General features: G+C 44.7%; 1 protein-coding gene across 2 annotated transcripts in view; it reads right to left on the bottom strand.

Annotated features, from left to right (window-relative positions):
- Positions 1 to 23560, bottom strand: part of LOC120916459 (probable E3 ubiquitin-protein ligase HERC6) — a 106509-nt gene that overhangs the window by 42008 nt on the left and 40941 nt on the right. For both annotated transcript variants that reach the window (XM_040327436.1, XM_040327443.1), the window contains exons 9-13: positions 17417 to 17535; positions 16593 to 16652; positions 14485 to 14581; positions 13713 to 13902; positions 2634 to 2770 (exon numbers count right to left, since the gene is read on the bottom strand). In XM_040327436.1, the coding sequence (XP_040183370.1) occupies positions 2634 to 2770; positions 13713 to 13902; positions 14485 to 14581; positions 16593 to 16652; positions 17417 to 17535 (603 nt within the window). The remainder of the gene's footprint in view (positions 1 to 2633; positions 2771 to 13712; positions 13903 to 14484; positions 14582 to 16592; positions 16653 to 17416; positions 17536 to 23560) is intronic.

Genomic DNA, 23560 nt, shown 5'->3' with positions numbered 1-23560 from the left:
CTGTACACTACATATTCTTCCAGAGACATTGTTGCTATTGTTCAGTTGTGGGACACCATGCTTTACAGGAGGATCCCTCTTCCAGGTTCCCGACACTTTGTATACTAGACGATGCTCTAGTTTTACTTCTGCCTATGTCTACTTGCCGTTTTTGTACCACTGTTCTACTGTTTTATTTGTTCTAAAAGATTAATAAAATGTTATTTAAAAAAAAATAAAAAAAGAAAGAAAATTATTGTGGGAACGGGAGGGGAAGGAGTAATTAATACGTTGTTTTATATGTTCAAGGGTAAAGGTCTGCTTTAAACTTTGAAATTTGTCCCCAAAAAAAAAAATGTAGGCAGGACGACAAAGGACTAGTCACCAATATTGCTTGTGGTTGCTCTGCAACTGATCTTCTTCCATTAGAGACCCACCGTGCCTTGTTCTGCACTGTGTTTCTGTGGAGGTGGCCATTTTGGTAGAGGTAGAGCTTTGCTTTCCCATGTACTAGCCTCCAGCAAAGTGAATCTTAAACAGCACAAAAGTTACATCATCAAAACTTACTCCAAATTGCTGGAGACAAGCAATCAGAAGCAGAAGAGCCTTAGTTGTAGAAATACAACTATGAGACTATAGGCTCAGGAATGTCTAGGCACCCTTACAAACCAGGACATGCACAGCTTTATTTCAGGAGGAATTACAGACAAAAAAATAAAATTTCAGCATACTACTTAGTAACAATAGACATTTCTAGATGCCCTTTTTGAGTTCTGTTTGACTTCAGCAATTTTTTTTTAAATTTTCTATTTATTTTTTATTTATTTTTTAAACACTGGTTAACAGGGTTTTTCAGTGAACATGGGGGAAAGCATTTCTGGCACCTCGAGCACTGAATGTATTTAATGGCACTGAATGTATTTAATAAGAAGGAGTGCTAGGGTATGCTGGAGTGTCTAATGATGCTGGTTGCTGGGGTATCTATTGGTGCTAGAGGGGATCTATTATTGTGGGAGGGGTCTATTGTTGCTGGTGGCGGATCTATTGTTGCTGGGGGGTCAACTGTTGCTGGGGGGGGATTTATTGTCGAGGGAAGGGTCTATTGATGCTGACTGCTAGCATATCAAAATGATACCTGGTTCTGTGTTCTCTAAAAGGGATAGTACTGGGAGCTGGGTAGAGGGTGGAACCAAGGGACGGTGCTCAGAGGTGGGTAGGGGGAGGGGACAAGGGGTGACTCAGAAGGGGGGGTACCTGCACCTATTTTGAGAAAAAAAGCCCTGCTAGTTAGGGTTCCAGCACCCTGCATATCATAAGATAAAACATTTGTAACCAAGCAAGTTCAAGAACATCCCAGCCCAACATTTATCCTAAACCACAAATCATCTTCTGGATCAAGTGCTGTACTCTAAATTGGACTCGTACTACTAGTGTAAAATGTAGTCCAACCAGGGACTCTATTTAAGTTTTTAATATACAAGGACACACGGCTCATATTTATTATTTTACATTTCAAGCTGTGCCCTATTAAAGCGGGGGTTCACCCGGAAAAAAAATTTAAACATTAGATTGAGGCTAATTACGTGAAGCAGAATCGGGTGTTTTTTTTTAAAAGAGATAGATGTTCTCTGCCACTTCCGGGTATGGTCTTCGGGACTGGGCGTTCCTATTTTATTGACAGCCTTCCGACGGTCGCATACAGCGCGTCACGAGTTGCCGAACGTCGGTGCGGCTCTATATGGCGCCTGCGCACCGACGTTCGGCTACTTTCGGAAACTGGTGACGCGCTGTATGCGACGGTCGGAAGGCTGTCAATCAAATAGGAACGCCCAGTCCTGCAGCCCATACCCGGAAGCCACGGAGAACATCGATCTCTAAAACGGTAAGTACTGCATTGATTTTAAACAAAACACCCGATTCTGCTTCCCGTAATTAGCCTCAATCTAATGTTAAAAATAGATTTTTTGGGTGAACCTCCACTTTAAGTTTAAAAAAAGTGGTTGCAAGTCCTTCCACTGTAAAAAAATTGCATTACAGAAATAGGACATATATGTAGGAGCTTCATTCTGGGATGTATATAGTTGTCCGTAGACGTATCTCTGGAGCATAGGGTACGTTGAAGCCCAAATCTGTATTTAGGAAGTAATGGATTTTTAACCAATTAGGAATCTGAGGATATGTCCAAAACATACAAATTAGGTTTTTAGGATCGCTTGTCCAATGCAGACACTTTGCATGGTGTTAGAGCCCATTTCGAACAGACGCTAGCGGCTAAGGTGTATAATAGAGGTCTTGAATAAATGTGAATTGTAACGGCATGTCTTTTGTACTCCTTAAACTTAAATATATAGAAGTTGGCAGCCATTGCGGACTTCTCTTTGTAAAAAAGGTTAGTTGTCTGACTGTTACTCTGATGTAATGTTTATATTTTCATCATAGAACTTGATACAGAATAATTAGAGGTCTGATCAGAATTTTTTGGCTATGGATTTTTCAGATGTCTTTTTTCAGTAATGTGAATGTGCAGTAATAAGTAAATCAATAGCAATAACCACAGATGCACAGGTTATCTCTAGTAAAGGTAGTACATTAGTGTTATAGCTGCTTATCTCCTGAAAAGGTAGTAGTCAAAACATACACTAGGAACTGCATACCTTGTATAGCTTTTTTAGAACTTCTAACAAATCTTTAGTACCATCCTTTTGAGTGTGTACCGCTACTATCAAGGAAACTTTGAACATATGAATATGCTTTTTCAGCGAGTTTTCAGGTAATGAATACCACGTTGACTCTGGTAAATGAAAATAAAACGTAATAATTATCAAAATATTAAAAGACACACTAAATCATAAAAAATGTAGGTATATATATATATATATATATATATATATATATATATATATATATATATATATATATATATATATATATATATATATATATATATATATATATATATATATATATATATATATATATATATATATATATATATATATATATATATATATATATGACCAATGTCCACAATACAAAACATAGAAGGATATTTGCCTGCTTTGTGGACTTAAGAAGGCTTTGACTCAATGTGGCACCCAGGCCTGTTTCTCAAACTATTGGAGAGTGGAATAGGAGGGAAAACCATATGATGTTATCAAGAGTTCACATACAGAGAACAGCTGCAGCTTAAACGTGGATGGGAAAAGAGCAGAACACTTCCGGAAGGCCCGTGGAGTCAGACAGGGCTGCAGCCTAAGTCCAACCCTCTTCAACGTCTACATCAATGAACTGGCTACAGCTCTAGAATCCTCCCCAGCACCAGGACCGACTCTACATGACACTGAGGTGACGTTCCTGCTGTATGCGGATGACCTCCTACTTCTGTAACCAACAGAGAAAGGCCTACAAGACAGCCTGGAAGTGCTGGAGAAATATAATGCCACATGGGCACTACCTATTAACTAAAGCAGGGGTCTCCAAAACTTTCTAAACAAAGGGCCAGTTTACTGTCCTTCAGACTTTACGAGGGCCGGACAGTGGTCAGTGAAAAAGTCCCAACATTGGGAAAAAAAGGGATTTTTAATAACAGCTTACCTGTAAAATCCTTTTCTTGTAGTACATCACGGGACACAGAGCAGCATAGCCATTACATATGGGTTATATAGTGCACCTTCAGGTGATGGACACTGGCACACTCCGACAGGAAGTTCCCTCCCTATATAACCCCCACCCATAGTGGGAGTACCTCAGTTTTGTAGCAAGCAATATGCATCCCAAAATTCCCCATAAGAGGGGTGGGAGCTCTGTGTCCCGTGATGTACTACAAGAAAAGGATTTTACAGGTAAGCTGTTATTAAAAATCCCTTTTTCTTTATCGTACATCACGGGACACAGAGCAGCATAGCCATTACATATGGGATGTCCCCAAGCAATGCAAATGAGGGGAGGGAAAAACAACCATGCACAGAAAAAAACAGCGGGTGCCATAGGACAAGAGGATCTTATACTGCGGCCTGCAGAACCGCCTGCCCGAAGGCTGAATCAGCGTTCCTCCTAACGTCCATTTGATAAAATTTAGCAAACGTATGAACCGACGACCAGGTCGCTGCCTTGCAGACTTGGGCCATGGAGACCTGGTGATACGCGGCCCAAGAGGCGCTCACGGCTCTCGTGGAATGAGCCTTGATCGACAAGGGCGGGCTCTTACCTTTCAGGCCGTAGGCCTGTACAATCACTTGTCTAATCCACTTGGAAATGGTGGCTTTAGACGCTGCCTGACCTTTTTTAGGTCCTTCCGGCAGAATAAATAAGACTTCAGTCTTGCGAATCTGGGCTGTGGCTTTTAGATAAATCTTAACAGCCCTAACCACATCTAAGGAATGCAGGAGTCTCTCCTTCTTAGAGGAAGGTTTAGGAAAAAAGGACGGAAGAATTAAGTCCTGATTCAAATGAAAGCTAGATACCACCTTCGGCAGGAAGGACGGATGTGGCCGAAGAACGACCCTGTCCTTATGTACAATCAAATAAGGTGTCTTGCATGACAAGGCTGCCAGTTCTGATACCCTTCTGGCGGAAGCCATAGCGACCAAAAAAACTAGTTTCCTAGTCAACAAGACCAGCGGGATTTCAGACAGCGGTTCAAAGGGCTGACTTTGCAAAGCCGACAGAACCAAGTTTAGATCCCAAGGATATAGGGGAGCTTTAATCGGAGGGTTAATCCGAATAACCCCCTGCAAAAAAGATTTCATTAAGGAGTGAGAGGCCAGAGGTCTCTGAAAGAAAATGGATAGGGCCGTGACCTGTCCTTTGACTGTGCTAATAGCCAGACCTTTTTCTACTCCTAATTGTAGGAATTCCAAGATTCTCCCAATGACATACTTGCGGGGATGCCATCTCTTAGCCTCGCACCATGTAATGTAAGCCTTCCACACCCTATAGTATAAGCCTAGAGACTGGCTTTCTTGCATTAATCCGGGTGGGAATGACCCGGCCAGAGAGGCCCCTGTCTCTAAGAATTAGGGATTCAGCCGCCAGGCCGTCAAATTTAGGGCCTGTAAGGCAGGATGGAAGAACGGTCCTTGTGAGAGGAGGTCCGGCCTTAACGGGAGGACCCAAGGTTCTTCTACTGCCATCCTTATTATTAAGGAGTACCAAGGCCTCCGGGGCCACGCGGGGGCTACCAGAATCGTTGGCTTGTGCTCCACCTGAATTCTGAGAAGAAGACGGGGTAGCATCCGTAACGGAGGGAAGGCGTAGATCAGTGCAAACTGATGCCAAGGACATACCAGGGCGTCCGTCCCGTAGGCCAATGGATCCCTTGTCCGCGACACGAACTTGGTCAACTTCGTATTGAATCTGGAGGCCATTATGTCCACCTCCGGGACTCCCCATCTTTGGCAGATGGCCTGAAATACCTCGGGATGGAGGGACCATTCTCTCGGAGACATCTGATGGCGGCTGAGGAAATCCGCCTGCCAATTGTCCACCCCGGGGATAAACACTGCTGAGATGCAGGGAACATGGGACTCTGCCCAAGCAAAGATCCGGTCCACCTCCTTCTGGGCTGCTTGACTCCTGGTGCCGCCCTGGTGGTTTATGTAGGCCACAGCCGTGGCGTTGTCGGACTGTATCCTCACAGGGGAGTCCTGTAATACATCTGTCCATGCAACTAGAGCCAACCGGATTGCTCGTATCTCCAGAACATTTATCGACAGGATCGATTCTGCTCTTGACCACTTCCCTTGCTGGGTCAATCCTTCCAGGACTGCGCCCCACCCCAAAAGACTCGCGTCTGTAGTCACAATCCTCCATGAAACTGGACTGAACGACCTTCCCTTCAAAAGGTTTTGTGGGACCAGCCACCAGCACAGACTCTGACGGGCTGCCTGGGACAGGGATATGGGAAGATCCAGGGCCTGGATTCTCTTGTCCCAAGCTGCGAGAATTGCTTTCTGCAATTTTCGGGAGTGGATTTGGGCGTAGGGCACTGCCTCGAAGGTGGCCACTAGCTTGCCCAAGAGGCGCATACACAGGCAAACTGTTGGCCTTGCGCTGCTTAGAACCACCTGGATCAATTCCTTTATAGAATCCACCTTGGACTGGGGAAGAAAGACCTTCTGCTGCATAGTATCTAGAATTAACCCAAGATACTCCAACCTTCTTGTGGGCTGCAAGGCCGACTTGTCCTGATTTAGAACCCAACCCAGGGATTCTAGATAATTTACCACTAAGCAAACTGCCTGCTTTAGGCTGGCTGCTGAAAGATCGACGACTAGTAGATCGTCTAGATAAGCCATAACCAGGATCCCCTGGGATCTTAGGTTGGCCAACACCGGGGCCAAAATTTTGGTGAAGACCCGGGGAGCCGTGGCTAGCCCGAAGGGCAAGGCCGTGAACTGAAAATGCCGATGGCCTAAGGCAAACCGGAGGTACCTGAAATGGCCGGGGTAGATTGGCACGTGCAGGTATGCATCCTTGATGTCGATGGATGCGAGAAATTCCTTTCCCTGTAGGGCGGCCATCACTGAACGAATGGACTCCATACGGAAGGAGCGAACCCTTAAATAACGGTTCAGGGTTTTTAGATCCAATATTGGTCTTACATCGCCGTTGGGCTTTGGGACTATAAATAGATTTGAATAAAATCCTTGTCCGCGCTCCTGAGATGGTACTTCCATAATCACTTGTTGATTTAAGAGGCGATCTAGGGCTGCTAGAAGCGAGACCCCTTTCTTTGGATCGCTTGGGAGCCTGGACTCCTGGAAGTGAGGAGGGGGAAACCCCAAAAACTCCAGCTTGTACCCCTGAGCCACTGAGGACAGAACCCATTCGTCGGAGATTCTGGCCTCCCAAAGCTCCGAGAAAAAGCGGAGTCTTCCCCCCACCCGAGAGAGTGGGGGCGTCCCTTCACAGATTCGCTTTAGGGGCAGCCTTAACTGGTTTGCGAAACCACGGCTTTTTGTTACCTGAAGCTTGCCCTTGCGGTCTGTTTGCGGGTGAACGGCCAGCAGGCCGTCGATACTGCCTGGAGGGTGAGGGACCTGGACCTGGAGAGTTTGGGCGCTTAAAGGTTGGCCCTCGAAACCTCCTTTTAACAGGCAAGAGAGTGCTCTTGCCACTGGAAATCTTCTGGATATACTTATCCAGATCATCTCCAAACAACCTCTCCCCCTGGAACGAAAACCCAGTTAAGAGTTTCTTACAGGGAGTCTCTGCCGACCAATTTTTTAGCCATAAAAGTCTTCTCATGTGAACCAGAAATAAGGATAACCGAGAAGCTTGCTGGATGGAATCCTTAATGGCATCTACGGCAAAGCATAATGCCCTAGGCAGATCAGCCAAGTCCTGTGCCTGTTGTGCCGGAAGGTCTCTTAGAACCTGTTTGGCCTGGTCCTTCAATGCCTGGCATACTCCAATGGCGGCTACCGCTGGTTGCACTACAGCACCTGCGGTGGCAAAGGAAGATTTTAGCAGAGTTTCAAGCCTTTTAATCGACAGGATCCTTAAACATGTGAATGTTGTCTACCGGACACGTCAAGGACTTATTGACACATGAAATGGCTGCGTCCACAGTAGGGACAGTCCATTTTTTAGAAAAACTTTCTTCTAAGGGATATAAAACTGAAAACCTCTTAGGAGGAAGAAAAATCCTATCTGGTTTGGCCCAATCCTGAAAGACTAGGTCCCTCAGTAAGGGATGGACCGGAAAAACCGCACTGGATTGGGGAGCTTTTAAGGAACCAAGGGAGGATACGGTAGCCTGAGGTTCAGGCAGGGGTAATTTAAATGCCGTCCGTACCATGTCCGCTAGGGACTGGATCCATAGTCTCTCTGCCTGAGAGGCTGAGAACGGTTCCTCTATTGTGGATTCCTCCGAACCCTGTTCCAGGGGGTCATCCCCCTGCTCCGCCAAGAAATCAATTTCTTCTTGGGAAAGGACCTCCTCATCTGGAGAGTCAACCCTAGGGGAAGGGGACCTAGTCCGTTTCTTCCCGGGTAATGATGCGGTTAATAAAGCAGTCATCCTTCGCTCAAATCCACCTAAGGTGGCGGCTAACATCTCCTCCGTAACAAAGGAGGGAGTTGGTTGGGTAGGGCCAGCCGTAGCACCTAGCAACTCCAATGGCTCAACTGGGCTAACGACCTCTGGTCTGTCCGGGGAGGAAGGCACTGCAGAGGCCTGGCCAAGATCCTCCGAACCCGATGGGGAACCCTTCTGCTTTTTTGTAGCTTTAGCATTTTTGGTGCTTCCCGCGCCCTTAGGAGCCATCTATACAAACCCAAGGTACTCCGCTAAACACAACTGACTGTCTTAATCAGCAGAGACAAAAAAACACCTCTTGAAAAAAAGTGTCAAAAAATTAATAGGTTAGGGTGCTGTTAAATTATTAAACTTCCCATAACCTAATGAAGATGGACAATACAATGCCCCAAGGGCTTGTAACTCACACTAAATGAGCTAAGTAAAGCCACCTTTTATGCTGATCTGGGATAGAGCCGTGGGTAGCAAGGCTCAGACTGCTGCAAGTACACCGGCCTTTTAAACAAGAAACGAGCCGCAGGCTCTTATAGAAAAGTGTACTTCACCAAATCACCACCGGGTGTCACTCTCCCTTCGCAAGGTACTGCTCTCGAGCAGCTAACAGCGCCGCTGCTCCGTGTCCCACGGCGACCCAGATCGACTGCCAGCCTAATATAGGCTCTCAGAGCAGGAAGAGGGACCGCCCCGAAACTCCGCCTCCTCACGCAGCGTCGCCGCGTCTATTTACACCGCGCGCCCGTTCCAGACGCTGCTGGAGGAGCAGAGACACACGTGGAGCTGCAGGGGAGTGAGACGCCCGAACAGGCTTACGGGGGAACACATGTAGCTGCGCGGATGGTAAGACCTCCATGCTACACAAGTGACCCCCCCTAGCGCAATAGCAGCTCTTTTTGTAAACCTTATGGTCATGCAGCCGTCTACCAGAACCAGCCAGGGGAAGCATTAATGGGTACATAGAACCATCCTGTCATTCAGACTTTGTGGAATGAGGCGCCCATGCACAGAGGCATAAAGTGGGCTAAACCCAGAGTCCCCTGTGGGGGCCTGCTGACAAACCAAGTTCCGCAGGCCCCCTCTTACCTTCTCCACGCCGCAGGGTATTGCCATTGCAAGAGGCCCAATCTTCCCCCTAAAACGTGGGTATCGTCATAGACCTTCAGGTACCGGGGTCCAGATTAGGAACACCACACTCCTGGACCTATATAGCACTGCTGGCAACAGGAATTACTTGGTTGCAGGAAACCAGTCCTGGAACCCAGAGTCCAGCTCTCGCAAAGGAGAAGCGTTATAGGCAAAACCCCCTCCAGGACCTGGGGGCCCGGGTACCGTCCACTTTGGCTATGAAGCACCTTGGACGGATCCGGTCAGCTTGCCCTGGTCCAGAGGACAACTATAGGCAGAGCTCTTCAATGTGCACCAACACCTAAGACACTGGCGAAAAAACTGAGGTACTCCCACTATGGGTGGGGGTTATATAGGGAGGGAACTTCCTGTCGGAGAGTGCCAGTGTCCATCACCTGAAGGTGCACTATATAACCCATATGTAATGGCTATGCTGCTCTGTGTCCCGTGATGTACGATAAAGAAAATAATGTCCCGTTGTTTGTTTCAATGGGAGTAACTCTGCCTCATCATTGGTGTCATTGGGCCCCATTGTTGGTGTCATTGAGAGAAACTATGCCCCACTGTTGGTGTCATTGTGAGGAATTGTCCCCCCCATCATTGGTGTCATTGGGAGGAATTGAGCCCCATTGTTGGTGTCATTGGGAGGAATTGTGCTCTATCCTTGGTGTCATTGCAAGGAATTTTGCCCCATCATTGGTATAATTGAGAGGAATCGTGTCCCATCGTTGGAGTCAGTGGGAGGAATTATGCCCCAATGTTCGTATCAGTTGATGAAATAGTGTCCCAAAGGCCGGATAAAAGCAAGCAAAGGGCCTCATTTGGCCCCCGGGCCGCAGTTTGGAGACCACTGAATTAAAGCAAAACAAAAATCATGGTCTTCAGAAAAAGAGAGAACACAAAACACATAAGGAGCCCTTCGTTTACATAAAACAGCATGCTTGATGAAACCAACAGCTACATACCGCAGTATAGAAATAAACAAATCAGGAAGTTTCAAGCCAGCCATAGAGTCACTAAAAGACAAGGCATGCAAAGCCTTCTATGCCATCAGAAGACAACTGTAAACCACCAGTAAGAGTCTGGCTTAGAATCTTTGATAACGTTATCACCCCAATCCTTTATGGCAGTGAAGTTTGGGGTCCTTTCACCTTCCCAGACCAATCCAGATGGGACTCCAGCCTGCCTGAAATATTTTACCTAGAACTCTACCTCCTCCAAGTATATTGGAGCACCTCCAACAGTGTGTGCCAGTCCGAGCGGGGCAGATTTCCTTTACTTCTCACAGTACAGAAAAGGGCACCATCATCTTGGGTCCACGTACAACATAGCAGTCCCATCTCATACCACAATAAGGCCCTACTGACCATTCAGGACCACTCAAAGCCATGTGGGCTGAAACAACTCATCAGTGCCTTGTCTATCGCAAACCCTCAACAATTCAGCATTTACACCGACCACCAATGTAATGGGGATATTTATTCGGACCACAAATAGGAGAGAGGACATTTACACTGGTGACAAATATAGCAAGAGCTATATGTACCAGTGGCATTTAGAGCAGTGTTTTACAACCTATTTTCAGTCAAGGCATCCTTTGGAACTGTGCACAATCCCAGGGCACACCAGTCTGAGGGCTCATTCACACCAGGAGGTGCATCCTAGCATGCACTTTTTTGCGTATTTGAGCATGTCACATTTTTTAATCCCCCCCTCTTAGCACAACTCCCCCAAATTCCTCTTTTTAGCACAAGTCCTCCCCATCCCCCTTCCAGCATAACCCACCCATTTTCAAATCCCACCATCCCCTCTCCCAGCACAATTCTCAAATCCCCCCAACTCCCCTCTCATAGCACAAATGTGGGCTGTGCTTAACTCCTGTGCAGTGTGTGGGCTATGTGTGGTAACTCCCATGCAGTGCGACTCTGAGGATAGAGAGAGCACAGCCTGGACGGCTCTCTCTTCCTCCCTGCAGCTATGTATGCTATGGCCAGCAAAGTAGAAAGCTGTAGGGCTTCCCGACATGTCCTTAACAACCGATGATGTCATTGGTCGGTAAGGCGCAGACGGGCAGCCCGCACAGCTTTCTGCTTTGTCAGGAATAGTACACATAGCTGCAGGGAGGAGGAGTGAGCCGTGCAGGTTGTGCTCTCTCTCTCTCCACGCAGAGTCACACTGCACGGGAGTTAACACAGAGTAGCGCTCAGACCGGGATGTGTCCGCGACACCCCCGAGGACTTTTTGTGCCATCCCGGTTGAAAAACCCTGATTTAGAGAGACCATTAGTCCTGACAAGGAACCAGAGCACCTGGTGTTGGCACTTTGGTCCTCAGACCTGAAAGTTGTAGTACTGGTGTCAAGCAGCAGGTGTCTGAGAAGCCAGCAGGATCCAGGAAAAAGTCTTCATCTAATGCTGGTTGTTAGGAGGGTATCTAGCCCCTCCTCTAGCTTTCCACAGTGCTTCAGTGTTTTTCCTGTGTCCCCATGTGCTAAATTCCTCCTAACCTGTAACCTGGTTTCCGCCTGCTTGTAACTGCTCCTGGGTATTTTTTTCCATTCCGGCTATTCCTTGCTTTTCAGACCAATTCTGTTCTGCCCTATTCATCCTCCTGTCTGTACATAGCTTAGTTAGTTTGTGTAGGTTTGCTCGTGTTTGGTTTAGTTTGATTCACTTCCACTCATTAAAGTGATAATAAAAACAATTAAAAATAAACATGTTATACTTACCTGCTCTGTGCAGTGGTTTTGCACAGAGCAGCCCAGATCCTACTGGCCCCTCCCTCCCGCCAAGTGCCCCCAGAGCAATTGGCTTACTCTGGGGGCACACAAGCAGCCCGCCCCTGAGCCACTGTTCTGCGTGTCCATTGACACACAGAGCTGGGGCTCTGCCCTGCCTCCCTCTCTCTCATTGGCTCACAGCGGGAACCAATGGCTCCTGCTGCGGTCTCAGCCAATGAGGAAGGAGAGTCCCCGGAGAGCCAAGGCTCTTGTGCACATCGCTGGATCGTGATGGGGCTCAGGTAAGTATAATACCTTCATGCACAGAATACATGAAAGTAAAAAACCCTCAGCCTTTACAACTACTTCAAGTTGACTTTTATATAGGTTCACTGGGTTTTGTATTTTACTTTTACTTCGTTTTGAGTCTGGTGTTCTCTGTACATATCCACACATACAGTATCTGGTCACACCTGCTCTACAAGATACTAATACATGGTATTCTAATATAACACTGAGACCAGTAACAACCAGACTGGCTGCACAGGGGATCTGTTACTTTGATTGTATTCACTTGCTTCTTCAAGATGCATCCAGATGAGATGTTTTGTTAACAGTAGAGGGAATTTTGCAGCCAAATATTACAGGAGCAAACCAGTGAACAGTTGTTGGAATGCCTTCGTCTAACTCAGGGGTCTCCAAACTTTCTAACTAAAGGGCCAGTTTACGGTCTTTCAGACTCTAGGGGGGCAGGACTGTGGCTATTGGGAGTAGAAAAGGTCCCAACATCAATTGGGGGGAAAAAAAGTCCCATAATTTGTTTCAGTGGGAGTACATGTGCACCATCATTGATGTATTTGGGATAAATTGTGACCCATTGTAGGTGTCATTGGGATTGGGAGGAATTGTGCCCCATTGCTGGCATCAGTAGATTAAATTGTGCCCCAAGGGCTGATTAAAAGCAAGCAAGGGGCCGCATCTGGCCCCCTGGTCACAGTTTGGAGGCCACTTGTCTAACGCATTCAGGGTAGAATTTCAGCTCCTGATTCAGCTTGCTCTGAGGCTGGTTTACCCGTTTACTCTGGCAGTAAAGATTTTTCTCCTCCCTTTAGTTTGTCTCAGGTTGTGTCTCTCACATAGTTGCTGAAAGATGATAAACCCTACTTTTTAGAACATTATTCAGTAGATTCATATCAAGCCCTGCTGGATTTTATCAATGCAGTACATTTTCCAGACAGACAAATCATGCAATCATCCGCAGGACTCCAGTGTCCAAGTCTAAAAGGAAGCAACGGTTTTTTTCCATACCAAACTATTCTGTCAACTGCCACTCCTGTCTCAACCACTGTTCAGACAGATCCGTGCCATTTCCTGCCTCCTTGCCTTCTGCCTCAGACTAGCCTGCCTCCATGCCCACTACCATAGACCAGTCTACCTCCATGCCTGCTGCTTCAAATCAGCCTTTTCTAGAGCCAGCTGCTACCATTCAGCCTACCTCAGTGTCAGAAACTCCAATCCAGCCTGTGTATATTAATCCTGCCCAGCCTGTTCCTGTGCCAGCTACTCCTGTCCAGCCTGTTCCTGTACCAGCTGCTCCCGTCCAGCCTGTTCCTGTACCAGCTGCTCCCGTCCAGCATGTTCCTGTACCAGCTGCTCCCGTCCAGCATGTTCCTGTACCAGCTGCTCCCGTCCATGTTCCTGTTGCCATGCTAACTTTAAGCCAATCTGCTCTTGAATTAGCCTCTGCTCTGACTGCTGACCACCTGGCCACCAATGTAATGGCATTTACATTTTTATGTGGAACACAATTGCTTGAGTTTGTAATAAATAACCTTCATATAGAAGAACTTACCCAACATCTTCAGGGCATTAGTGCTGAGATTGTTGATAGCATAAGCAATAGGAGCTACTAATGGTAAGCAGATGCTCACATCATACATTATGGGGAATTCTGGAAGTAGAAGGTATATAGACAAAGCCTCATAGAGAGCTGGAATAGATTCAATGCCTGGAATCAGATCATTTTTCAAAACGGAGCATAACTGAAAGAAAGTAGAGACAACTTTATGTAGAATTTTTGTGTTCTGCCAGATAAAGAATCTGTTGTATCTTGAATGTATAATAATTTATAGCAGAACTGCTTACAACTTGGTAGTAAGCTGCTGGGCGATTTATATTTTTACCAATCATGATGAATTGTGCTATTGTTCTCCGAAAGTGTATGTAAACCCTAACAAAGTACTTCCCATATTTTTTCCCTCTTGTTCTGTAATTATAACCACTGAAAATGTTTTCCTATATGTGTTCAATAAGTGCAAAAAAATATATGTCGATCCTGCCAGAAATGCAGTGCTGTCTGGTGTTAAAACTTCAGTGTTATATTAAGACATGTCAAGAGGTAGATTAATGCTACAGAACATTTCCCTATTGTTATAGAGATGAGAAGAAAAGGGGTGATCTGTAGTTCCAACACACCTCAGCACTGGCTTATCAATAACAAATCAGCTAAATTATCTATTTCCCTTAAAATGTCTGGCATGTTCTGCTGGTGCTCATAGATATAAAGTTCTTTGTCTATGGACATCTTTACAAATCACTTTGTATGTCAGAGCTCACATACTTACAATATCCATAATCCATTTGCATTGGCATAATTTTGTAAATAGTTCACTTGCACCATTAAGGTCCACTATTGGAGGAGATGTGTCTAATGGAGTGGCTCTAAAATTTGGAGATATAAAAACTGGTTTAGTATAGACAACTGGGGAATTAAACAAGGCATTGTTTAACCACTTAAGGACCGCCTCCTGCACATATACGTCGGCAGAATGGCACTGCTGGGCACAAGCATGTACCTATACATCCTCTTTAACCTCCCTGGCGGTATGATTCTTTCAGAAAAAACATGCTGAAAGCGGTACCATTATTTGCAAGGAAATTTGGCGTTTTATATTGTAGGTCTGTAATTTTTAGAAATAACTCACTTAAATCTGACCAAACAAGATTCTAATAGGCATCCCGGGTATGACATTTTTTTAAAAACAAAATTATAAATTATAATATAATAAATAATTATAAATAATTATAACAAATAATAATATAATTATAATAAAAATTATTCAATAATGTAATCAAATTAAAATCACTGAAATTTGCTCAGTTGCAGAATTGTTGCTGTCATTATTTTTTTTTTTAATGACGAATTTCCCCACAAATCACTATCGCACAATTCTGCAAGTGATTATAATTTATTATCGCTGTTTTTTAGCTGATCTAAAACCATTTTTGACATAAAGGGACACTTTTGGTTGCTATGGACAATCTACAGTTTGCAGGGAGAAAGAAACGTTTTTATTATATAAAATGACATGCATGACACAGGACAGACCACTAGGGACAAGGGGGGTGTGTATTTTTTACATACAGTACTGTAATCTATAAGATTACAGTATACTGTATGTAATGTGTTTGTTTACGTTTTTGAATTTGGCGCCGTTCTCCGTCCCCGTGCGTCGTAACGTCGCAGGGAACGGAGATCGGCGTCACACGGAGGCACAATGTGAATCGAGCGAGGTCCCGCTCGCTCACACAGCGCGGTGGCATCGCTGGATCCAGGGACAAGGTAAGTAAAAAGTGCCTGTGGATCTAGCGAGGCGAGCCGAGACTGACTCGGGGTAACCGATCGTAGCAGGAAAATCTAACCCCGAGTCAGTCTCGGGAACACCTCCAGGCAGGTTAAAGTGCCCAGCCGTGGGTTGCAGCCACGGTACACGTGGACCCGATCGCCGCCGGAGTCCCGCGATCGGTCCCCGGAGCTGAAGAATGGGGAGAGCTTCCCCGTTCTTCACTGTGGCGCTCATTGATCGTCTGTTCCCTGATATAGGGAAAGGCAATCAATGACGTCACACGTCCAGCCCTGCCCCCTACAGTTAGAAACACATATGAGGTCACACTTAACCCCTTCAGCGCCCCCTAGTGGTTAACTCTCAAACTGCAATTGTCATTTTCACAGTAAGCAATGCATTTTTATAGCATTTTTTGCTGTGAAAATGACAATGGTCCCAAAAATGTGTCAAAATTGTCCGATGTGTCCGCCATAATGTCGCAGTCACGAAAAATTAGTATTAAAAAATTAGTAGTAAAAAATAAAATTATTAATAAAAATGCAATAAAACTATCCCCTATTTTGTAAACGCTATAAATTTTGCGCAAACCAATCGATAAACACTTATTGCGATTTTCTTTAACAAAAATAGGTAGAAGAATACGTATCGGCCTAAACTGAGGAAAAAAAGCTTTTTTTTTATATATTTTTGGGGGATATTTATTATAGCAAAAAGTAAAAAATATTGAGTTTTTTTCAAAATTGTCGCTCTATTTTTGTTTATAGCGCAAAAAATAAAAACCGCAGAGGTGATCAAATATCACCAAAAGAAAGCTCTATTTGTGGGGGAAAAAAAGACGGCAATTTTGTTTGGGAGCCACGTCGCACGACTGCGCAATTGTCAGTTAAAGCGACACAGACTTATAAATAGCAGAATCATAGACTGATGGGAATTAGCCATAGCAGGATTTCACCAAGTTGCAACCATAACAGGTTGTCGAGGGCCATGCTAATTCCCATGGTGGTCCACTGACCTGTTCATAGTCACAAAAGCACATAATGAACTATAGAGGAAATCAAGAAATCTAAGCATTATTTCCTTATGTGTGATTCTTATTATAGACTTACCGGTGTTTCAGAAAACTTGCAGCGAGGCAAGCAGGTGAAGAAAATATTTTATTTATTTGCCTAAAAAAAAAAAAAAATATAATAAAATCCCATTAACCACCACAGCATACACTTGGTCAGGCTACAACCATGTTATTACAGCTAGAACCAGAGCCATAAAACACAAAATAATTCCATTTCATAAAATACATACAAAATAATCGTAGTTAAAACAGAAAAAAAAAACACAACAATTTCCCTGTTGGTTAAAATGGAAAATTGGGACATTTTAGGCAAGCATTTTCATTCTTGAAAAGTGATTGCTTCCAAAGTTTAAAAGGTTGAAGAAGTCAGTGGGCAGTTTAGATTCATTATGCCATTCAGGCTAGTAATACACAGTCAGTCAATTTAATATGTTATGTGTGCAATAGGACTGCAATGTTGCGTTAGAGAATTGCTTGTTAATATATGTACGCTGATAGATGGACTTCTTTGTTATCTACTCTAAAAAAAAAATAACGTTATTTGATTCAATTTTTTAATAGATAAGAAAAGGTGCTTTGTAATAATAATAATAAAAAAAAAGGAAACAACATAAATAATTTTTTTTATAAAAACCACAAGAAATAAGCGAATGAATTTTTTTTGGTGTTTTGGAGTTTAATTTTAGTCAAATAATAATATTACTGTGCAAATTTGTGCAAAATGAAAAACAATGTGAATGTTGCCCCTATATGAGATTTTTAAATATTAGGTACAACACAGTAGCCTATCAATTAATCGGTTCCTTTCCTCAGTCTATAACCTGTAATAATTTTTTTTTTAATGTTTGATATTAGAGTGACCTTTTGGCATCTTGATTCTTCTCTCTTCCAGAAATGGGGTCAGTCCACGCATTTACCATGTCTTTATTAAGTCGACAGATCTTTTGCAATTCGTCAATCAGTGTTGTTATTTTGTGGTTCTATGAAGAGAATATTAGAACTTTACAAAGAAATTCACCTTTTGCAAAGGAAAATTAACGTCAAAGGTTGCATGACAGGCAGGGCCAGATTCCTACATCAACAACATAGTTCATGGCCCAGTGTGGCCAACCTGCAAGGTGAGGCACATAGCAAGTCATATATATTGTTGCTGACAGTCCGTAATCTATTCCCATATATGATAAAATACTCAAAACTGTCTCCTTGGTAGTGCAATCTAGCTGTTCTTCATTGTTAAGCTATACATGTTTAGCATTTCCTTGTTCAGCCGAATGAGGAGAAAGGACTTTATTCCCCCCATCCATTCTAAAAACAGCATAGATGGAGGAATCTCCCCTGTGTGCTATTGTATTAAGACAGCTGACACCTGGGGCTAACTGAATTCCCAAAGAGTGACTGCATCTGATTGGCTACGCTGATTTTTTTAAAAAAAAACTTCAGTGGGTCGGTTGGTGCCAAGAGCCATCCATGGCTCAAATGTTGAAAATATATTTATGACTAGCATCAGGCCCGTCTATAAGAGGCGCAGGGGGCAGCTCCATTCACCTGGCCACTAATCTACATGCAGGACACCGGACGCATGGATTTCAATAAGGTTTTTTTTTCTTTTAAAGCACATGATTAGAGCCTGAGGCTCGAATTGGCTTCAAAAAAGGGTGCGCCCCAAGCCCACTTGTGTGACAGTAGCAAATTAATATTCGCTATTCACATTTCCTGTTCAGCCAGGAGGAGAAGCAGCATCTGGCTCTGCCTTTCCCCTGCCTCCTAAGGCAAGGCCTCCGATCGCTGCAGGTGGGGGGGGGGGGGGTTAGTATCGCCACCTTCCTATCAGTCTCCTGTGGGGGAGGAAAATCGCCACCTTCCCATCCGTCTCCTGCAGGGGGGGTTGATCGCCGTCTTCCCTTCCGTCTCCCGCACACAGGGGAGTGGCGTTCCTGCACAGTTTGCACACTCTTGTTGAAACAATAAAGTTTGGTGTGCATATAGTTCACAGTTGGCCATATGTTTTTGGAATGTTTGTTTGATTTTCTAATGGTCAGTGGTGTGAACATTTAAATTTTGTTCAAAATGACAAGAAAATTTGAAGGAGCAAGATGTGGTTTTCGTACTGGAAAAATCCATTCATACCAAAAACAAAAGTTAAAAGCAAAAACAGGATTTTTATAACAGCTTACCTGTAAAATACTTTTTTTGGAGTACACCACGGGACACAGAGCCATATTCATTACATAATGGGTTGTATGGTCATCAGAGGTGATTGGACACTGGCACAACCAATCAGAGATAGTTGCCCTCCATATAGCCCCTCCCATCAGGGGAGTACCTCAGTTTTGTAGCAAAGCAATAAGGTTGCTTTTAAGAAGGGGGAGGGGGGCCTCTGTGTCCCATGGTGTACTCCAAGAAAAGGATTTTACAGGTAAGCGGTTATACAAATCCGGTTTTCTTTATCGTACACCACGGGACACAGAGCCATATTCATTACATAATGGGATGTCCCAAAGCAATGCCCTATATGAAGGGGGGGGGGGGGGACACAGATCAGGCAGACCGCCATGGACAAGAAGCTCTATACTGCTGCCTGCAGTATACTTCGCCCAAAGGCGGCATCCTTATTTCCACTCACATCTATCTGATAAAATTTGGAAAATGTGTGGACTGAAGACCAAGTTGCAGCCTTACAGAGTCCTATTCTTTAAACCCTAGGCTTGAAAAATTGTCTGTCGGATCCACCTGGAGATAGTGGATCTTGACGCCGCTTGTCCCTTCTTGGGACCATCTGGCAAAATAAACAAAATATTTGTCTTGCGTATCTGAGCTGTTGCCTGCAGATACACCTTTACACCTCTCACAAGATCTAGAGAGTGTAACAACTTTTCCTCCGGTTTCGCAAAGAAAGAAGGTAGGACAATGTCCTGATTTAAATGAAAAGCCGACACCACCTTAGGTAAAAAGGCAGGATGGGGTTGCAGTACAATTTTGTCTTTATGGCAAACTAAATATGGCTCTTTACAGGAAAGAGCTGCTAATTCAGAAACTCTTCTAGTCGAAGAGATCGCAAATAGGCCAACTTCCTGCTTAAAAGAATCAGCGGAATGTGGAGAATAGGTTCAAAGGGTTGTCTCTGCAACACTGATGGCACTAGATTCAGATGCCATGGGCACAAGGGAGACTTGCCTGGTGGATTGATCCACAGTACCCCCTGAATGAAAGCCTGCACTAGGGAATGAGATGCCAGTGGTCTTTGAAAGAAGACTGATAGAGCTAATATTTGACCCTTAAATGGTACTAAGGGCTAATCCACTCCTAGCTGGCAAAAAGCAAGAATCCTACTTATGTCATATCCAGGGCCGTCTTAATGAGCGGGCACACCTGGGCAAGGACCAGGGGCCCCTGCACTTTCCTGTCCCCTGGTAACCATGTACTACTACTCCTTCTTGCTTAGGGGGTGAATTTATATATTTTCTGGGCCCCGTCAGTTTAATAGCAGGGCCCAGAAGACAGGAGCTGAGGGAATGCTTGTGGGTCTGACACGTCTGTGGCTTGAGGTGAGCAAGTTCAGCTCTTTACTCCCTCCGGTGGCTAAACTTGAGAAGACACCTCTCTAAAACATTTTTGGAAAAGGTCCTAATAAAGCTTAGGCTCCTTTTCCCTTACCTTATCCCCGCTGCAAGTTTAACTGCTGTTTTTACAGACAGTACCAATCTTCACCCATCTACGCAGGCTTTGTGTGCCAGCCTTTAGGGGTATGGGTTCCTATTTAAAAGGATACCTCTTCCCTGGGCCTTGTAAAAGACTCTGAATAGGCCTTTTAGCTGCAATAGCGAAAGTGCTGGAACTTCAGTGCCCAGTCCTCAAAAAGAGAGACATTACAGGCAACGCCTCCTACGTGAGGCCCGGATCTCATCCAATTTTGGACTAATAATTTAGCGTCCTGGATGGACCCGACGATCTAGCTCCTTTAGCCCTCAAAGGGTTCTTTGATCGAGCTTCCCTTAGCACTTCTCCACCCTGATGGGAGGGGCTATATGGAGGGGAACTGTCTCTGATTGGTTGTGCCAGTGTCCAATCACTTCTGGTGACCATACAACCCATTATGTAATGAATATGGCTCTGTGTCCCGCAGTGTATGATAAAGAAAACGGAAAATGTATTATCAAATACTTACCGTAAATTTCCTTTCCTGATAGGTTCCATGGCAGCATACGTGTGGGTTGGCCCCACCTCCATAACTACCCAATAGGACCCCTCCCTATAAATTTCACCTGTGGGCTCTCAGCCGTGTTCTGTAACTAGCCTACTCCAAGCATTGGGAGGGACTCCTGCTGCCATGGAGCCTATCAGGAAAGGAAAATTACGGTAAGTATTTGATAATACATTTTCCGTTTTCCTGACATGCTCCATGGCAGCATACATATGGGAAATAACTTGCCAAACACACCCGGGCGGCCAAAATGCTGAAAATAAATTAATTTAACACTGTCAACTGACAGCACTTGTAAATTAAAATTCAGTGAAGATAAAGCAGCCGGTTCAACACAATAGTGGGAAACATAACATATTAATAGATGACCACGAAGCCGCTCTGCATATAACTTCAGGTGCGACATGACGTGAGGCTGCCCAAGAAGTCAAAATGCTCCAGTTTGAGTGCGCAGACACTGCCTCTGGAGGAGCCAAGCCCTTGGCTTTGTATGCCCTCTGGATGGTCTGAACTATCCAAGCTGCAATGGATCTGATTGAGGCCCGTTTTCTTTTGTTCTTTCTATGAAGAAAAATGAAAAGAAAATCTGTTTGTCTGAAAGATTCTGTCATTTCCAGATATTGACTTAATGTGTGCCCCACATCAAGGGGATGAATACGATGATCTTCAGATAACCCAAAAGTGGGCAGTACGATTTCCTGATTTTCATGAAAAATGGATGTAACTTTAGAAAATTAGACCAGCATAGGAATTAATACTGCTCTATCTGGAAAGAAGGTCAAGAATGATTCTTTTGAAACCCAGATTTCTGATGTCAGACTCTTTTAGCTGAAGCGACTGCTACTAGAAAGATGGTCTTGAGAGTAAGATCCTTAGCAGATAGTGGTTTATCCGGATCAGAGCTGATCGTGGTAAGATAGCCCAGGACAAGAGGCAGATCCCATTTAGGGAACCTTGATTTTCTCTGGGGTCTAAGCCGGATGGCACCCTTAAAGAATTGGCGAACCAAGGGATGATTGGCACAAGAGATTCCAGTAAATGCAGAGATGGCTGAGATTTGCACTCGAAGAAAACTGATTGCTAAAGGGAAGTCCAAACCGGTTTATAAAAAACTGAGTATATCTTGGACCTCTGGGGAACTGCAAGGGTTAGTTCTGGAAGACATATGATCTGTACATTTTGACCAGATACGCTCGTAAACTTTGTAGTGCTATTTCTTCTAGCATTAAGAAGAGTTGAAATGGCTTATTCTGGACATCCTAATGCTTCAAGCCTTCCCCTCTCAAGAACCACACCCTGAGGTGCAGATGAGCCGGACATGGGTGCAACGTTGTGCCCCAAGAGAGGAGATCCGGTCTGAGAGGAAGAGGGGTCGAGTCCCGGTAAATGAGAAGCGTTAGGAGGGAAAACCATGGCCTGTTGGGCCAAAATTGAATCACTGCTAGGATTTCTACATCCTCTGATCTGAGTCAGCGAAGAAACTGAAGAATTACAGGTATTGGTGGAAAGGCATATGCTATGCTGAATTTCCATCGATCTATGAGAGCGTCTATCCCATAGGCTTGGGAATCCCGGAACCTCAAATAATACTTGATCAACTTGTGGTTGTATGGGGACGCAAACAGATCCACTTCTGGGGACACTCCCAGTGTTAGAAGCCAATTAAACAATTCTATGTGCAGAGACCAATTGTTGTTGTTCAATTGGATTTGTGATAGAAAGTCCGCTTGAACATTCTGGACCCCCGGAATGTACACTGCCAAGATGTTGGCTAGGTTCTTCTGGGCCCAATTCATAATTGGCTCCACCTCTCGGAGTAAGGACCAGCTGCGGGTTCCACCCTGCTTCCTTATGTAAGCAACAGCGGTTGTGTTGTCCAGCCTGGAGCATCACAGAGGAATCCATTAATAGATAGCGGAAGGATATGAGCGCCTGAAAGGCAGCTCGCAGCTCCAGTATGTTGGATACAGTTCCTTGAGAAGGTGTGCTCCACCTGCCTTGGGCTATTTCTCTCAGGCAATGAGCACCATAGCCCTGATTGCTGGCATCTGAGGTTATTGTAACCCAAGTGATGGGACGGATCGAATGACAGTTGCGGAGATTCTTCCCCTGAAGCCACCACAGAAGAGACTTTCTCATGGGTTGAGTGAGCATGATGAGTTTACTCTTGCTGTGGAAGTCCCATTGCTGGAGAAACCCTTTTGGAATAGGCGAGTGTGTCACTGAGCCCACTTCACCATAGGAATGGTGGCTGCCATGGTGCCAATCACCTTCAAAACATTGAAGAGCAGATAGGTGAGGAGCAGCAAGTGTTGCGCGTATCCTGTCCCGGATTGTTGCAATTTTCTCTTCGGGCAATGAAATGGTGCCTTCTATTGTGTTGAAGAGGGCACCTAGAAATATCAGAGATTGTGTTGGAACAAGATGACTCTTCTCCAAATTCAATAGCCATTCGAATTCTTGGAGAGTGGCAATTACTAGGTCCCTGTGTTCCAGGAGTTGACTTCTGTCTTGAGCTAGAAGTAAGAGATCGTCTAGGTAGTGATGATGGCAAAATCCTTTCACTCGGAGGAGAGCCACAACGGCTAACAGAACTTTGGAGAACACCTGAGGTGACGTTGTGAGACCAAATGGTAGGCAGGTGAACTGTAAGTGTTGATTGCCTAACGCAAAGCGGAGATACTTTTGATAGTCTGCCGCCACTGGAACGTGGAAGTATGCATCTTTCAGGTCTATTGACACTAACCAATCTCCTGGATGGACTGACTGCTGGATTGTCAATAGTGACACCATTTTGAATTTCT

Source organism: Rana temporaria, chromosome 1, assembly GCF_905171775.1.
Source record: "Rana temporaria chromosome 1, aRanTem1.1, whole genome shotgun sequence".
Classification (NCBI taxonomy): Eukaryota; Metazoa; Chordata; class Amphibia; order Anura; family Ranidae; genus Rana; species Rana temporaria.
This window is presented reverse-complemented; position numbering and strand designations above follow the sequence as displayed.